This window comes from Scyliorhinus canicula, chromosome 8, assembly GCF_902713615.1.
Source record: "Scyliorhinus canicula chromosome 8, sScyCan1.1, whole genome shotgun sequence".
Taxonomy (NCBI): Eukaryota; Metazoa; Chordata; class Chondrichthyes; order Carcharhiniformes; family Scyliorhinidae; genus Scyliorhinus; species Scyliorhinus canicula.
The window spans coordinates 121,961,496-121,975,357 of record NC_052153.1 but is presented as its reverse complement, the minus strand read 5'-3'; the positions used below and the strand labels follow the sequence as shown (position 1 = coordinate 121,975,357).

At 46.2% G+C, this 13,862-nt stretch overlaps 1 protein-coding gene across 1 annotated transcript in view; it reads right to left on the bottom strand.

Moving 5' to 3' along the window:
- The window catches only part of pdzph1 (PDZ and pleckstrin homology domains 1), a 103,229-nt gene that overhangs the window by 30,995 nt on the left and 58,372 nt on the right, over positions 1–13,862 (bottom strand). The window contains exons 6-7 of the mRNA XM_038805158.1: positions 5,591–5,692; positions 2,519–2,629 (exon numbers count right to left, since the gene is read on the bottom strand). Coding sequence (XP_038661086.1) covers positions 2,519–2,629; positions 5,591–5,692 — 213 coding nt within the window. The remainder of the gene's footprint in view (positions 1–2,518; positions 2,630–5,590; positions 5,693–13,862) is intronic.

Genomic DNA, 13,862 nt, shown 5'->3' with positions numbered 1-13,862 from the left:
GAATGTGCAGCAAAACAACTGGTTAACTATTATCAAATTCCTAATTCCCCACTTTAACTTGCCCCCATCCTCTATACATACAAACAGACACACACACAAGACACACAAACACAGAGGGGAAGTAAGGTTTTTTTTTAAAAGTAAAAGAGAAAAAGAGTCTTTGTTTCAAATCGGTGTTTACAGTACCCTACTCCTCTTCAGATTTTGCTTTCAGTTTGAGGTTTTTACTGTAGATTCATTCAGGCCTCTGTAGTTTTAGGAATACAGAGCTCACAGCCTTTTTGAAGAGCGAGAGAGAGGGTCTTGGTATTTTGTTTGCAGCCCGTATTGGTTTTCCTGTTGATTCATTTATTCATTCATGGTCAGTTACTGGACAGGGCAAGACCACCACTGGACGAAGTCAGATGAAAATGGGAGGACGAACTGGGGACAGATGTGGGTTGGAGCAAAGCACTGAACAGGGCCCACTCCACCTTCTCCTGTGCAAGGCTCAGCCTCATGCAGTTTAAAGTAGTGCACAGAGCTCACCTAATCAGAACCCGAATGAACAGGTTCTTCCCAGAAGTGGAGGACAAATGTGAACGGTGCCAGGGAGGCCCGGCCAACCTCGCCCACATGTTCTGGGCTTGCCCTAGACTTGTAGGGTTCTGGGCAGCCTTCTTTGAGGCGATGTCCAAGGTTGTAGGGGTGAGGGCGGCAGCCTTCGGGATATCAGAACAGCCAGAGCTACATATGGGAAAGGGGGCTGATGCCCTTGCTTTTGCTTCCTCAATCGCACGGCGGAGAATCCTGCTCGGCTGGCAATCAGCAGCACCACCCTCAGCTGCAGACTGGCTGGCAGACCTGGCTGAATTCCTTCAGCTGGAGAAGATTAATTACAACATGTGAGGGTCAGACGAGGGCTTCCACAAAGCATGGGGGGGGGGGGGGGGGGGGGGGGGGCATTCGTCGGCCTGTTCCAAGACCTGTTCAAGACCTAGCCAACAGTGACTAGGGAAAGAGGGGGAGACGGGGGAGATGTGCGGATTAGGTGGATTGCCAATGCTAAATGGCCCGTAGTGTCCTAAAAAGTAAGGTTAAGGGGGGTTTGTTGGGTTATGGGTATAGGGTGGATACGTGGGTTTGAGTAGGGTGATCATTGTTCGGCACAACATCGAGGGCCGAAGGGCCTGTTCTGTGCTGTACTGTTCTATGTTCTATGTTCTAATACATACTACTAGGTGAAGGGGGGAGGAGATGAGGAGGAAACCCAAGGGGTCCACAGAAAAAGGAGGGAGGGGAGGGGGAAGGAACCCTCCCCCACCCAAAACCTACAAGTTCAACAACAGAAGTCGCAAAAAAGAGGATAGGAGCTCAACAGTAGGACACCCAGGGTGGAAGAGGGGACTACTAATGAGAGGACAGGGAGGGGGGCAGAGAGGGGGTAAGTGGGTGCGGGGAGAAGATAAATTAAGAAATATATATGTAAATAATAAACTGTACAACATGTAAATATTAGACACATCATCCGTTAAAAGTATCACCCTGTAAAATTGAAAAATGCCAATAAAAACATTTTTAAAAAGAGTCATAGAATCTCTACAGTGCAGAAGGGCATTTTACCCATCATATCTGCACCAACCCTTGGAAACAGTACCCTCCCTAGGCCCATGCCCCAACCCTATCCCCTTAACCCAATAACCCCACCAAACCTTCTGGACATGAAGGGACAATTTATCATGGCCAATCCACCTAACCTGCACATCTTTGGACTGTGGGAGGAAACCAGAGCACCCAGAGGAAACCCACACAGACATGGGGAGAACGTGCAAACTGCACAGGGGACAGTCACCTGAGGCCGGAATTGAACCAGGGTCCCTGGTGCTGTGAGGCAGCAGTGCTATCAACTGTGCCACTGTTCCTCCCACAAAGTCAGTTGAGTAAAGAGAGAAGTTTGCATTTCTGTTGGACCTGGCATGCTCAAAGATGCTTTCTATCTAATAAGATATCATCAAAGTGTAGTTAACTGGTGTAATGTAGGACAGCAAAGTCGTGCCTGGAGATGCAGGTAATCTTGCACTGAAATAATATACACCTAAAAATCAAGATGCAATTCTTCTTTTCTATTACCAGAAATGAGAAATATGGCCTTGGCTGCAGTTTCAGCTGCCAGCTGAAAGGGTGCACAGAACTTAGTGCATTATTAAGAAATTTTCAAGCAATTGGTATTTTCTTTGGCCTGGCACACCTCAAGGCACTGCATTCAGGGTGCAATGGAACTGAGCACCCATCAGGAGTGAGAATCCGATTGCCCGCTTTCAATTTTTACTTTCATTCTTTCATGGGACATGGCCATAGCTGATAAGACCAGCATTTGTGACACAACCCTGATTGCCCTTGAGTTGAGTAGAGCAGTTAAAAGTTAACTATATTAGTGGGGATGCTGCAAATAATTAACCACAATGTGTTTTAACTGCAAAAGGTTAAGCCAAAGAATGAAGCAAACATTTTTCTTGAAGAACACTTTGACTCTCCCTACCTTGCCGAGCAAGGCTGGATGCCTCAGAGTGAGGTATGCTGGTCACATCAGTTCCATTAACAGTCAATACAATGTCACCAATCTGAAGTCCTGCTTCTTCAGCTGCTCCATCTAGAACAAAGCCCAGAATTCACAATAGTTTTACAAAGAGTTTGCATCTCTCTTTTATGTACAGAAAATCTTTGAAAAGCTATATTTACCTGAAAACTAAATACTTGAAATAATATAAATATCTTGTATTTTTAACTTGAAGCTTATTGGGTTGGATTTTCCCATTGGTTGCAGGGCCAACCCACAATGGGCAGAACTTAAAATTCCAGGTGGAATCGGATCCCTGGATTCTCTTCCCCAATTCCTGTCTCTGGCAATTCTGAAGCATGCAGGATAAAGTTACAGGTTGTGTGCCCACATCTTGCTATCCTGATGTTGCCGGCTCCGTTGAGGGATTGGCATTTTAGGCTCACCACAATTTTAATGGCTTCAGGCCAGATTCTGAAGACTATGTGGCTCACACTGGCGTAGAGCTGTTGTGAACCATGGGTAAGCCCTGAACTGAAGTTGGAAACATTCTGACGGATAAGTTTAAAAGCTGTTGGTAACTTCACATGTCACCATGAGATGCTGCATGATAAATTAAATGTTTTTAATGCAGTGACTGATGATAGTCTTTGTTCTAAAAAGGTAAGTGACTATTAAATTGATCAGCATTGTGAAAGTGGAAAAGTCTTCCGATGCATTGAAGTATATCAGCCACTGGATTACATGGTCTCTGCATTAGTGTTGAATTCAGATTTGACTTGACCCTTGTTTTTTTTTCATTGAATGACAGTTCAGACTTCTATTTCATTGCTTCAAAATTTGAACAGATGACTGAGCTCTTTGAATGACTCCAAAGGCTTAAATGTATTCAGCTTGTTGTTTTGTTGACACAGTTGTGCAGTAAAATTTCATTATGGAAACATAGAAACTCAGAAAATAGAAGAAGGGGAGATCATTCGGCCCTTTGAGCCTGCTCCGCCATTCATTATGATCATGGCTGATCATCAAGTTCAATACCCTGATCTGCCTTCCCCCATACCCCTTGATCCCTTTAGCCCCAAGAGCTATATATTATTATGAATATTGGGCTGACCTCCAAGCCTACTAATTGAGTAAGCTTAGAGTTGAATGTTGTCGCAATTGTCCCAGATCGTAAGTTTATTTATAGTTTATTGACAGTTTTATAAGCTCCTAAGAAATGAATGGCCGAGATTTTCCCACACACCCCGTCCCCCCGGCGGGTTTTTTGGGGGCAGCTCACCAATGGGCATTTACATTGCTCAGTGCCCATGCTACCGAAGGATCTGTTATGTAGAGTCATTTTTGGCGGCACTGGAAGATCCCACCAACAGGAATGGTCAGAAAATCCCGACCAATAATTATTTTTGTGGTTTTTAAATGACTGTTCTATAGAATGGGTTCTATACCTAGGGGATGTAGTGATATGTATATATAGAGACATGTAAAAGGTTAATGATTACATCTTTTTTTTAAAATAAATTTAGATTACCCAATTATTTTTTCCAATTAAGGGGCAATTTAGCGTGGCCAATCCACCTACTCTGCACATTTTTTTTTTTGGGTTGTGGGATCGAAACCCACGCAGACACGAGGAGAATGTGCAAACTCCACACGGACAGTGACCCAGAGCCGGGATCGAACCTGGGACCTCAGCGCCGTGAGGCGGTTGTGCTAACCACTAGGCCACCGTGCTGCCCCTAATGATTACATCTTAGTGTGACACAACCACTAGAGAGCAACACTAGATTCCACTATAAATATGAGAACTCAAAGGATCTTGGGTCTCTTCGAACCAGGAGTCACTAGACAACAGAGTGTTGAAGAGATTGATGATAACATAGTTAGCATGTGTAGTATAAATCAGTTAATACTTTATTCTAGATTACTTGATTACTAGTCATAGTTCTGTAGAGTGTGGAAACTCAATATTAATCAATTTGTTATTCATTAAATCTGTTTTGCTTTAAGTTAAAGATTGGTGGTTTCTTGAGAATCACACCATTAGACCATTCTGGATATATAAAGCAAAGAGAAACAATATATTACCAAAGAGTAATGTAACAGGGGATACCGGCATAAGTTGTCATGGAAATATAGAGACGTAATGGAGTGGGAATAGATGAGGACATTGGGATTATGGCCTCCATTCTGCCTCAGTCCTGCTTCAGAAGGCAGACCCGACTCTAGCCTATTCCTACTACACCACTATGAAAATAGTACAGGTGGACACTGTCATTTACCACAAACTATATTCCACAACTGCGATCACAGATGCATGACTTGCCCCCCGGGGGCAGGTGGGGGGGGGGGGGGGGGGGGGGGGCCTTGATTTAATATGAGAGAGGCAGCAAGGATTGTGGCCGTCTCTATTCCAGGTCAGGGGTGGATGTAGGATGGTGTTGTACTACAGTGAACACAGAATTTTACATTGTTCATCATTTCAGTTTACTTCAAATTTTCGTCAGTTCTTAAATAGTCAGATTTATGTGATGATGTAATTTTTCCTTCTCATTGTTAATTATACAATTATATGTGCATTTTAATTAACAAGCAATGTACCCACAATAAATTTCCGAATAGAGAAAAAAATATAAATTGAATGTTAATGTATCCACTCATTTTTTTTCTCTCCCTGACGTTGGACAGCACTTGTACATGATGCCTTCCATGGTCACACATCAGAGATTAAGGGTGAAATGTAGAGTATAGTCCTGTATTCTATGTGGCAATGTACCAGAAGTGTTGTCGGGTATGAAAATGCACCATTAAATTGGTTTTAACTATGATGGTATCTAGCAAGTTGGAATGAGTAGAAATGGTATACAACTGATTGTCTACTGTCTACTCCATGCAATTTTACTCTTCATTAAAAGCAGTGTGCACAACATGTCTTTGATTCCTATCACCAGTTGGAAGTTGCCTCCCATATATTTACCGAATTTCAAATTCCAGGTAAGATCTGCAGTGGGTATTATCTTGCCAATATATTTAAACACAGTTTCTGTAACTTACTTGTGTCAACTTCTGTGACTAGAATGGGTTTTGAAAAATGAATCCTAAATCCCCAGGGATAGTCACCACTTCCTTTGGCAATCTTCACCGTTCGTTCCCGAACTGTGGAAAACAATAATAATGCAAACAAATATATCACAGATGTGTGGATACATGAGTGGATGCATGAATTAAAGATTTACTGATACAATTGATAATCCCCGCAGCAGACTGGAAAAAACATAAGAACTAGTACCACGAGTTGGTCATCTGGCCCTTCGAGTCCGCTCCGTCATTCAATGAGATCATGGCTGATCTTTTGTCGACTCAGCTCCACTTTCAGGCCCGAACACCATAACCCTTTATTCTCCAAAAAACTATCTATCTTTATCTTGAAAACATTTAATGAAGGAGCACTTTGCATCAGTGCATTGCGGTCACTGTATCCAGAAGGTGTACCTGAGCAAGTCACCCTCCATGGTCAAGTGAAGGCAAGCATCCAGCAGAGGGCAGCAGAGTGGAGCCGCTGATTGGCTGTTGCAGGGAATATTTGCATCAGTGCATTGCGGTCACTGTATCCAGAAGGTGGTTTGTGGAGGAGCTGTTGTCAAGTGACAGTTAAACCCCAAACACTTCGTCAGTGTTTCCCTCCTTCCCTCCTCCTCTAAGCAAAACAAACAATCTCTGTAAGGATCCCAGCCGAGTAAAGATCAAGAGGGAGATTCAAGGGCAGGTATAAGTAGAAAGAAGTTGAACCGTGACGTCACAGCCAGTAGGTAAGTGATTGGCTGGTGACTGGTAAGTAGTTTTTCTTTTCCCTGAGGTGTGTTGATAAGGTAAGGTCTTTCTATTTCTATTTTTTTTAATCGTGTGATTGGTAACAATTTTTCTTTTTTTGTCCTTTTTCATTTATCTATTATTTGATATTATAGTTGGACTAAGTTAATCTTAAGATTAAGGTTCTGCTCCTCTTGCTCAATATGGGAGCTCAGGGACGTGGCTGATGTCCCTGGCTCTTTCACGTGTGGAAAGTGTCTCCAGCTGCAGCTCCTGTTAGACCGCATGACGGCTCCGAAGCTGCGGATGGACTCACTTTGGAACATTCGCGATGCTGAGGAGGTCGTGGATAGCACGTTTAGTGAATTGGTCACACCACAGATTAGGATTGCTGAGGGAGAAAGGGAATGGGTGACCAAAAGGCAGAGAAAGAGCAGGAAGGCAGTGCAGGTGTGCCCTGCGGTCGTCTCACTCCAAAACAGGTAGATCGTTTTGGATACTCTTGAGGAAGATGCCTCACCAGGGGAAGGCAGCAGTAGCCAGGTTCATGGCACCATGACTGGCTCTGCTGTACAGAAGGGCGGGAAAAAGAGTGGAAGGGCTATAGTCATAGGCGATTAAATTGTAAGGGGAGTAGATAGGCGGTTCTGTGGTTGAAAACGAGACTCCCGAATGGTATGTTGCCTCCCAGGTGCACAGGTCAGGGATGTCTCAGATTGGCTGCAGAACATTCTGAAGGGGGAGGGTGAACAGCCAGTTGTTATGGTGCATATAGGCACCAATGATAGAGGTAAAAAAACGGGATGAGGTCATACAAGCAGAATTTAGGGAGTTAGGAGCCAAGTTAAAAAGTCGGACCTCAGAGGTAGTAATCTCAGGATTGCTACCAGTGCCATGTGGTAGTCAGAGTAGAAATGAAAGAATAGGCAGGATGAATGCGTGGCTTGAGGGATGGTGCAGGAGGGAGGGGTTCAGATTTTTGGGACATTGGGACCGGTTCTGGGGGAGGTGGGACTACAACAAATTGGACGGTCTACACCTGGGCCGGACTGGAACCAATGTCCTTGGGGGTGCTTTTGCTAACGCTGTTGGGGAGGGTTTAAACGAATGTGGCAGGGGGATGGGAACCAAATGAGGAGGTTAGTGGACAGTAAGGAGGTAGTAACTAAAGCCTGTAAGGAACTAGATCATGATGTCAGCGTGACTAAGGGGAGGAGTAGACAGGGAGCAGATGATGAACGCAAAGGGACTGGTGGTCTGAGGTGCATTTGTTTTAATGAAAGAAGTGTAGTAGGTAAGGCAGATGAATTTAGGGCTTGGATTAGTACCTGGGAGTATGATGATATTGCTATTACTGAGACTTGGTTGAGGGAAGGGCATGATTGGCAACTAAATATCCCAGGATATCGATGCTTCAGGAGGGATAGAGAGGGAGGTAAAAGGGGTGGAGGAGTTGCATTACTGGTCAGAGAGGATATCACAGCTGTGCTGAAGGAGGGCACTATGGAGGACTCGAGCAGTGAGGCGATATGGGCAGAGCTCAGAAATGGGAAGGATGCGGTAACAATGTTGGGGCTGTACTACAGACCTCCCAACAGCGAGCGTTAGATAGAGGTATAAATATGTAAACATATTATGGAAAGATGTAGGAGCAACAGGGTGGTGGTGATAGGAGATTTTAATTTTCCCAACATTGACTGGGATACACTTAGTGTCAGAGGTCTAAATGGAGCAGAATTTGTAAGGAGCATCCAGGAGGGTTTTCTAGAGCAGTATGTAAATAGTCCAATTCAGAAAGGGGCCATACTGGACCTGGTGTTGGGGAATGAGCCCGGCCAGGTGGTTGAAGTTTCAGTCGGGGATTACTTTGGGAATAGTTATCACAATTCTGTAAGTTTTAGAATACTCATGGACAAAGATGAGAGTGGTCCTAAAGGAAGAGTGCTAAAGTGGGGGAAGGCCAACTATAGCAAAATTCGGCAGGAGCTAGGGAATGTGGATTGGGGGCAGCTGTTTGAAGGTAAATCCAAATTTGATATGTGGGAGGCTTTTAAAAAGAGGTTGATTAGAGTGCAGGACAGACATGTCCCTGTGAAATTGAGGGATAGAAATGGCAAGATTAGGGAACCATGGTGACAGGTGAAATTGTGAGACTAGCTAAGAGGAAAAAGGCAGCATACATAAGGTCTAGGCGACTGAAGACAGACGAAGCTTTGGAAGAATATCGGGAATGTAGGACTAATCTGAAACGAGGAATCAAGAGGGCTAAAAGGGGTCATGAAATATCATTAGCAAACAGGATTAAGGAAAATCCCAAAGCCTTTTAGTCATAGATAAGGAGCAAGAGGGTAACTAGATAAATGGTTGGCCCACTCAAGGACAAAGGAGGAAAGTTATGCGTGGAGTCAGAGAAAATGGGTGAGATTCTTAACGAGTACTTTGCATCGGTATTCACCGAGGAGAGGGACATGACGGATATTGAGGTTAGGGATAGATGTTTGATTACTCTAGGTCAAGTCGGCATAAGGAGGGAGGATGTGTTGGGTATTCTAAAAGACATTAAGGTGGACAAGTCCCCAGGTCCGGATGGGATCTATCCCAGGTTACAGAGGGAAGTGAAAGAGGAAATAGCTGGGGCCTTAACAGATATCTTTGCAGCATCCTTTAACATGGGTGAGGTACCGGAGGACTGGAAAATTGCTAATATTGTTCCCTTGTTTAAGAAGGGTAGCAGGGATAATCCAGGTAATTATAGACTGGTGAGCCTGAAGTCGATGGTAGGGAAGCTGCTGGAAAAGATACTGAGGGATAGGATCTATTCCCATTTGGAAGAAATGGGCTTATGAGTGATAGGCAACATGGTTTTGTGCAGGGAAGGTCATGTCTTACCAACTTAATAGAATTCTTTGAGGAAGTGACAAAGTTGATTGATGACGGAAGGGCTGTAGATGTCATATACATGGACTTCAGTAAGGTATTTGATAAGGTTCCCCATGGTAGGCTGATGGAGAAAGTGAAGTCTCATGGGGTCCAGGGTGTACTAGCTAGATGGATAAAGAACTGGCTGGGCAATAGGAGATAGAGAGTAGTAGTGGAAGGGAGTTTCTCAAAATGTAGAACTGTGACCAGTGATGTTCCACAGGGGTCCGTGCTGGGACCACTGTTCTTTGTGATATACATAAATGATCTGGAGGAAGGTATAGGTGGTCTGATTACCAAGTTTGCAGATGACACTAAGAATGGTGGAGTAGCAGATAGTGAAGGGGACTGTCAGAGAATACAGCAGAATATAGATAGATTGGCGAGTTGGGCGGAGAAATGGCAGATGGAGTTCAATCCGGGCAAATGCGACGTGATGCATTTTGGAAGATCCAATTCAAGAGCAAACTATACAGTAAATGAAAAAGCCCCGGGGAAAATTGATGTACAGAGAGATCTGGGTGTTCAGGTCCATTGTACCCTGAAAGTGGCTGCACAGGTCGATAGAGTGGTCAAGAAGGCATACAGCATGCTTTCCTTCATCGGAAGGGGTATTGAGTACAAGAGTTGGCAGGTCATGTTACAGTTGTATAAGACTTTGGTTTGGCCACATTTGGAATACTACGTACAGTTCTGGTCGCCACATTACCAAAAGGATGTGGATGCTTTGGAGAAGGTGCAGCGGAGGTTTACCAGGATGTTGCCTGGTATGGAGGGAGCTAGCTATGAAGAGAGGTTGAGTAGATTAAGATTATTTTCATTAGAAAGACGTAGGTTGAGGAGGGACCTTATTGAGGTCTACAAAATCATGAGAGGTATAGACAGGGTGGATAGCAAGAAGCTTTTTCCCAGAGTGGGGGACTCAATTACTAGGGGTCCTGAGTTCAAGGTGAGAGGGGAAAAGTTTAAGGGAGATATGGGTGGAAAGTTCTTTACGCAGAGGGTGGTGGGTGCCTGGAACGCATTGCCGGCGGAGGTGATAGAGGTGAGCACGATAGCGTCATTTAAGATGTATCTAGACAGATACATGAATGGCCAGGGAGCAGAGAGATACAGATCCTTAGAAAATAGGCAACAGTTTTAGATAGAGGATCTGGATCGGCGCAGGCTTGGAGGGTCGAATGGCCTGTTGCTGTACTGCAATTTTTCTTTGTTCTTTGAGCCTCAACTGCTTCACTGGGCAGGGAATTCCATCGATTCACAAGCCTTTGGGTGAAGAAGTTCCTCCTAAACTCCTAAATCTACTTCCCCTTATTTTGAGGCTATGCCCCCTAAGAACCAAAGGTAAAGAAGATCAGGATAGACACGGGTGGTGCTGAATTAGAAGATCATGGGCTGGATTCTCCGCTTCTCGACGGCGAAATCACGATCGGCGATGGGGTGGAGAATCCGTTTTGGCGCCGAAATTGGGAGTGGCGCCGCTTTTTAAATTCACCCCCCCCCCTTGAAAATCAGTGTACCCGTCAACATTCCTCCCTCAACCAAAACCATCAAAAATGTTGAGCTGATTATTTGTTGAATTTGATGTTTCTGGGACTTTGTTGTGTATGAACCTTAAGACATAGGAGCAGAGGTAGGCCATTCAGAGGTAGGCCATCGAGTCTGCTCCGCCATTCAATGAGATCATGGCTGATCTGATATAATCCTCGACTCCATTTTCCAGTCTTAGCCCCATAACCCTTGATTCCCTTGCTGATTGAAATTCTATCTCAGCCTTAAACTGGTATAGCACAGTGGACTAAACAGCTGGTTGTAATACAGAACAAGACCAGCAGCGCGGGTTCAATTCCCGTACCGGCCTCCCTGAACAGGTGCCGGAATGTGGTGACCAGGGGCTTTTCATAGTAACTTCATTGAAGCCTACTTTTGACAGTAAGCAATTATTAAACATACTTGACAACCCAGCCTCGACAGCTCTCTGCGATATAGAATTCCACAGATTCACTACCCTCTGAGAGACGGAATTCATCCTCATCTCTGTCTTAAATGGGTGACCCCTACTTTAAAAGTATGCCATCTGGTCTTATCCCCAAGAACTAGCTGGGCAATATAGTTCGGTTCAAATAATTCAGTTGACTCTCCAGCTCATAGGAACCTTTAGTTAAAACAAGCTCAATCAATAAGTTTTGCTTTGGGCTAAAATAGACATCAAAGGCTTTGAAAACCGAGTTCTCGGTGGACTCCTCCACTCCCTGTTTAAGGAAAATGTTGTGTGCTACTAGACCTACAACATAAAGAAAGGAACTAGCTTGATACTTCTGCTCTTGGGAGGCACGCTGGCACAGTGGTAGCACTGTTGCTTCATATCTCCATGGTCCCCGGTTCGATTCCCAGCTTGTGTCACTGTCTATATGGAATCTGCACATTCTCCGTGTGTCTGCGTGGGTTTCCTCCGGGTGCTCTGGTAAAGGCAGCACGGTAGCATGGTGGTTAGCATAAATGCTTCACAGCTCCAGGGTCCCAGGTTCGATTCCCGGCTGGGTCACTGTCTGTGCGGAGTCTGCACGTCCTCCCCGTGTGTGCGTGGGTTTCCTCCGGGTGCTCCGGTTTCCTCCCACAGTCCAAAGATGTGTGGGTTAGGTGGATTGGCCATGCTAAATTGCCCGTAGTGTCCTAAAAAGTAAGGTTAAGGGGGGTTTGTTGGGTTACGGGTATAGGGTGGATATGTGGGTTTGAGTAGGGTGATCATTGCTCGGCACAACATCGAGGGCCGAAGGGCCTGTTCTGTGCTGTACTGTTCTATGTTCTATGCTCTGGTTTCCTCCCACAGTCCTAAAAGATGTGCTGTTAGGTGAGTTGTACATTCTGAATTCTCTCTCTGTGTACCTGAACAGGTGCATGAATGTGGCAACTATGCGCTTTTCACAGTAACTTCATTGCAGTGTAAATGTACCTGTGACAATAAAGATTATTATATTTAGTGTGTATGTCTGATGCTGCTTAATATTAATGGAAATGGTATTTCCATAATTACCAATACTGGTCTCTCTGTCGGCCTTCAGGACAGTCAAATGGGAGGGGGAGGGTGCGCAGGGGCAGGGATTGTTCACCAGGTATGGCTATCTTCAGTGTTCGTCCTCCTTCTATTGATTTGTTTTCCTTCGCTATGTGTTTCCTTCTACAACACTGATGTATTTTTTGACATCAATGTCTCGACTGCTGTCACCATGTTCTGAGATAGTTCTTCTACTCTGAGGACTCTAGACATGGTACTTGCTTACTAGACAAACTGTGGACATACTCTGGTTTGTGCTTAACCCTCATTTATTAGAACAACATCTAAATTTAAATAGGTTACAAAGCAGGACTGTTGCTCCTGGGCATGGGGCGGGTTTCTATGTCCCGCCGCATCAGATTTCTGGTTGAGCAGTTTTTAAACACTGGCAGGCGTGTTTTAATAGCTACCTGACGACTGCAGCCGGCAAGCCCACCAAGGAGCAGAAACTCCACATCCTCCACTCATGCGTGGGCACAGCGATCTACGCAATGATCGAGGATGAAGGCAATTTTGATGCGCTCATGGAGATTCTCAAAAGACACTTTCTCTGGCCGGTCAACGAAGTATACGCACGGCATCTCCTGACGACCAGACAACAGTTCCCTGGTGAGTCCCTTGGCGAGTTTTACCAGGCCCTCGCAGCTTTAGGCAGAATGTCCGCATGTCTCTAGTGCGCATGTCTCCAAGTTTCGGCGATGGAGCACATGGAACTTCTAATCAGAGACGCTTGCGTTGCTGGCATGCAGTCCCCTTTTATCTGCCAACGATTGCTAGAGAAAAACGCCCTCAGCATAACTGAGGCAAGGACTCTTGCAACCTCCCTGGAGGTTGCTGACCTGAACGCCCGTGCATACGCCCCCGGCCACGCAGCAACCCCCTGGACTTCATGGCACGCGCCACCCCCGTCCTCCGTGGACCCCGACCCGCGGTGCAAGCTTGGGGAGCAAGCCTGCACCGCGGGTCGCTCCAACAAACTAGCGGGGCCCCGTTGCTAATTCTGTGGCCCCTCAAAGCACCCCCACCCGCGCTGCCCGGCCCGCTCCCCTCTGTGTAAGAGCTGCGGGAAGAAGGGCCACAAGTCGGTCGCTGCTGTCCCACGCAGCGACCGCGGATCGCCCCCCCCCCCCCCCCCCCCGGGTCCCCCCCAGGGCCCCACGCCGCGCACCAACCTCTCTGGCCTGCCTCCCGGCTCCCGCAACGGCCCCACGGTCCTCCCGACCCACGCTCCCAGCTGCCCTGACCGGCCCGCAGACGCCGCTGACACTGCCCCTAGCCGCCACGAGGCTCCCACGGGCGCCACCATCTTGGGCCCTGGACACCATGTGCGGGCCATGGGCGCCGCCATCTTGGGACCCCGACTCCACGTGCGGGTCCTGGGCGCTGCCATCTTGGGCCAATACGGAAGGCCCTGCAAGCGATTACTCTGCCACTGAGGTGGATCTGGAACTCTCACCACGACTGGCTTCCATCAGACTCGATAGTCGCGACCACGCACGCTCGCCAAGTCTACAACGGTTCAGCTCAACGGACACCAAACGA